The following is a 4,427-nucleotide window of genomic DNA, read 5'->3' on the forward strand; positions in this document are numbered from 1 at the left end:
AAATAAATATGTATTTTTTTGGCATACCTTTTTTGATTAAGGATGTGTCATGGATTGTATCCAAAATAATGACAGAAGATGATTTCAGTTTTTTTTTTTATAGCTATCATGTCATGTGACCGTGTGATTCCAAATCCAAACCAGATGTGGTACTGCAAGACAATTAAGACATGGGCATATTTGATTTTAGTCCTTCTTCTATGCTATAAAAATATTGTTATGAATATTAAGCAGTTTCTTAATTGAAAAGTATAATTTATTTTATAATAGTTTTCATGTCAGACTTTGAATCCATACTAGAGATTGTTACTGCCCTGCTGAATAAATAACAGCTTGGACCAGTTAAAGATTGTAGCTGGTTGAAGCTGGTCTGCCAGCCTGGCCCATGGACTCATTAGCCCGGCCCGACCTATTATACATCCATGGCATGGGCCTGACCAGACTGAGTTACGTAACAAGAAAACAGCTCCACTTCCGCCTAGTCACACTTTGCGACAAGTCGTCAGAAGAAATCGACAGCCAGTCGAGACCTATGGCTCCCGTCGCCCAGCGTCAACTGTATTAAAAACTGTTTTAATTATACTACACATTTATTGGAGTGGTGCTATGTCTTCGGGGATGACGGGACGCACACCGTAAGTTTTTGTTTGCTTTTTTAAATATATTGTGCAACTTGAGTAACACGAGATAACGCCACCCGCACTGCCTATGTGTAGCAGTAAGCTAGCCAGCCAAGCTAGCTGCGTTGTTGAGGCCTGCTGTTAGCACACGGGCTATCACTTATGGGCGTAAAACTCAATACGAGTTGACTCTCAGGGTGTATGTTACAAGGTTACTCGAGCTCTACTGGCTTGAATATATATTTTTTTTTTGCAAAAGTCCAAATAAACAGGATCGGAACTTGCTAACTGAGGTAGCTCAACCTTAGCATTAGTATCAGTTACAGCTAGCTAACTTTGGCTGTTGCTGCCTTATCTGAAAATAAACTGTTAAAACACGCAACGCATGTTCATCAGGCGCAAAACACACTCTGTGCTTTTAGCTTAATCGAACCGACAATTGGTTTACCACCAGGCTCCTTAAAACTCCACTATTTCCTATTTACCTTCGTCTGGAGCTTTGTACCGCTTCAACCGCTATCATCACGTTACCAGCGCCATTTGAATCAAATTATTAGATTATTCTTGGGGAATATTTTACGTGTTACGTGACCAATTATTTACCACAACTATGGAAAAACAATGCAAAACATTTCCCTTAGCCCCTCTACGTAATGGTTACCACTAACTTGACCAGTGTTTTATCCGAGTACTCTCAATGGTGTAGCTTATTACCACTTAAAGATTTAAATGGCAAATACATGTTCCCTTTTTTATGTCGGTTTCCTAAAAGGTTAAAGCTATGTATTAGACATTATTACAAATATGGTTATTATATTTTTTGTTCTCAGGTGCCTAACAAGCCGATGGGATATGACAGCCCAACCTAAACAGAGAAGCAGTGAAAATGCAACCCACTCGCTATCTTTATCTGGAGTCGTCGGCACTGCTGGTTCAAACAGCTCAGCTTCCCTGTCACAACAAGCGGGAGAGAAGCCGGCGCCTCAGGGAGGAGTTGAAATGGCAGCAGCCATGGCTGCTAAAATAAATGCCATGTTGATGGCAAAAGGAAAGCTGTTGACTCCTCCACCATTGCTTGCAAAGGTGCTCATGATTTAGAAATCTGTGGTAAATAACTGTCTTGTTTATTGCGTCATTAGAAGGCTAACCGCTTTCCTTCTCAATTCTTACTTCTTTTAGACGCCTCGAAATATCCATGTGCCAAACTCTACGGAAGAAATGGTGGTCACAGAGGTCGACATAAACGATGTACCAATAAATTGCAGGGAACTTCTTACTAAAGGCAAAACACAGGAAGAGGTAACTAGACAAAGAGCCCATGGTAACTTTGCAGGTGTCACACAAGATAAGTTCAAAAGAAAATGGACAGGCAAAACATCAAGAAACTCTATAAATCCCTCTTAAATCTTAATCAGATATTCTATTCACTTTTCCAGATCCGACAGTTCAGTGGATCAGTTGTCTCAACGAAAGGCCATTACATGTCTGACGGGGAAAAAGGAAAAGCAGGGTCTGTATTTAGACACAGACTTTTTCTGATCCCAATTTAGACTATTTTAATACTTTACACATTGAACAAATGATGTGTTTTCAATGACATTTCTGATTTGCTTACTTTCAGACAAAGGCCTTTGTATTTGCATGTCCAGGGGAAGAACCAAGATCAAGTCAATAGTAAGTAGCACTTTAAAAAAAGAAAGTGCTCTATTTGCTGATTCTGGCATACTCTTCTCATGTAATTCACAAATGTTGAAAGCATTTTAATGCCTGTGGTTTATGACTGATGTCTAACACTTTACTGCAACCCCAGAGGCTGTGCTGAGGATAAAAGAGATCATCTCTGAAGACCTGTTGAGGGCCTTGGCAGCATCAGGAGGACATCAGGTGCCTATAATGCCTCCGCTCACACTCTACCCTCAGCCTCCTCGGCCCGTCATTTCCCCATCTGCACCACGGATGCCAAACACCAACTCAGTGCCAGGACATCGGCCTGCAGCTCCTCATTCAGGGGTAGGCATATAGGACATATAATACAATAATATATTTAAATGTAGCCCTTTACAAATAACAGGGAAACAAGCTCAGGTCTATTGTATTGAATATTGATTGTCATGTGATAGTGTCAGTCAGAACTTTTCAAATGGAGGTTAAGAAAGTGAGGCAAATGAAGACCATGTTGCCTTCACTGATACCCACCTCCCAGATAAAGTAGCAGAGAGAACGTCCCTGGTCTAAAGGGAAAAGCCTTGGATTTCTGCGCCTGCTTACAAATCTTTCTTACAATTATTCAAGCTTTTTTTAGATGTTTTATAAAAAAACAGAATATGCAGGGCACATTAATTTATACCATATTTCCCCACATCATCAGAGTTTTGTGCACACAAAGATTTTTGTGGGTCTGGACCAGGCGTGTCCCTCGTTCAACGTGAATGAAAAGGTGGAGGGTCCAGGAGGATCGTACCTGAGTCACATCCAGGCAGAGACGGGGGCTCGGGTCTTTCTCAGGGGGAAAAGTTCTGGCTACATCGAACAAGCATCCAAACGAGAGTCTTTTGAGCCTCTTTATGTCTACATCAGGTATGTTCTCCCTATTCAAGCTAAAAGAAACAAGACCCATGTTTATTTTGAAGGAAACCACACATAGATTAATTTAGTTTACTAACTTAAACATTTTCACTCAATAACAGACCATGACTTGAGATCAACCCACATTAAATCCATTATTTGTGTTTTGCAGCCACCCAAATTCAGCTGGATTGGAGTCAGCAAAGAAACTTACGGAGAGTCTGCTGGAAACTGTAAGTTCCTGATAATGTTGACACAAACAAAGGTGTGAGTTTAACTGAATGAGTGCCTAATGGGAGGTTAAAGAAGGTGAAACTATTAAAGCATATAGTTCTTACTGATACCCACCTCCTAAAATAAAAGTGGTAGTGAGAACCACCTGATCTCCAGAGATAGATTACGAGTGCTCTGCACCTACCCACAATGCAACTGTTAAAATCAATCAATGCAGCCTTTGTTGATTGCTATCTCCCTCCTTCAATATATTTGTCTCTCTCTCTCCAGGTGAGACAGGAAAATGCCCGTATGGCGTCGATGTACAGCGCCACCAGTTCAACACAACGTGAGTATTCCTTTATTCCTCGTAACTAATTCCAACAGGGTGACCCAATATCAGGTACTAGCTGACTGCATCCATCTTGTTAATAATCATCGTGTGACATCTGTAGTGGCTCAATAAGTTACAAATAGAACTTAACTGTCAAGAACACCGTTATTGGTTCATGTTATATATGCTATTAACTCCACGTTCTATACTTTCATTTCAGCATACGCAGCACATGGATTTCAACCTAATAGCAATTACTCTAGCCAGGGGTCCTGGTATAACTACCCAGCAAATGGGTATGCTGGCGGCTATTCAGCGTACTCAGGAGCCAGTGGTTATTGGAGTAATGCAAATGGTCCCCCAAGTCATTCTAACATGTCGACAAACCCTCCATCTTCTCAGGCAATGGTTCAGTATCCTGTGTGTCCTAGGAAACCAAATCCCTATCTCGACCAGGTAATTGCTAAGGCTTCAGCAGCTGTGTATTTCTATATATTTTTGTATTATTTAACCTATAAAATGCTTGACTTTAAATCTGTACAGCCTTGAAAGGTAGACCCTCCAGAAAAACGCGGGCAAAAATCCTTGATTATGCGGGCTAAAATCCTTGATTATGCGATTAAACATGCGGGGTTTTTATGTGATTTTATGCGGTGAAATTGCGGAAAGTTGCTAAATATGGGGGGGAAAAGAAT

The 4,427-nt window shown here is 40.8% G+C and overlaps 1 protein-coding gene across 1 annotated transcript; it reads left to right on the forward strand.

Moving 5' to 3' along the window:
• The first annotated feature begins 424 nt into the window (after nucleotides 1-424).
• LOC104942123 (UPF0469 protein KIAA0907 homolog) lies at nucleotides 425-4,189 on the forward strand. Its single transcript, XM_010767324.1, has 10 exons — nucleotides 425-635; nucleotides 1,451-1,703; nucleotides 1,800-1,919; nucleotides 2,057-2,130; nucleotides 2,242-2,294; nucleotides 2,431-2,630; nucleotides 2,989-3,197; nucleotides 3,358-3,418; nucleotides 3,690-3,747; nucleotides 4,135-4,189. Exons 1-10 carry the CDS (start codon nucleotides 607-609, stop codon nucleotides 4,161-4,163), a joined length of 1,086 nt encoding a protein of 361 aa, XP_010765626.1. The 5' UTR covers nucleotides 425-606; the 3' UTR covers nucleotides 4,164-4,189.
• Nucleotides 4,190-4,427: the final 238 nt, after the last annotated feature.

The sequence above is a fragment of the Notothenia coriiceps genome, unplaced genomic scaffold, assembly GCF_000735185.1.
Source record: "Notothenia coriiceps isolate Sejong01 unplaced genomic scaffold, NC01 NC01_scaffold00000339, whole genome shotgun sequence".
Lineage (NCBI taxonomy): Eukaryota > Metazoa > Chordata > Actinopteri > Perciformes > Nototheniidae > Notothenia > Notothenia coriiceps.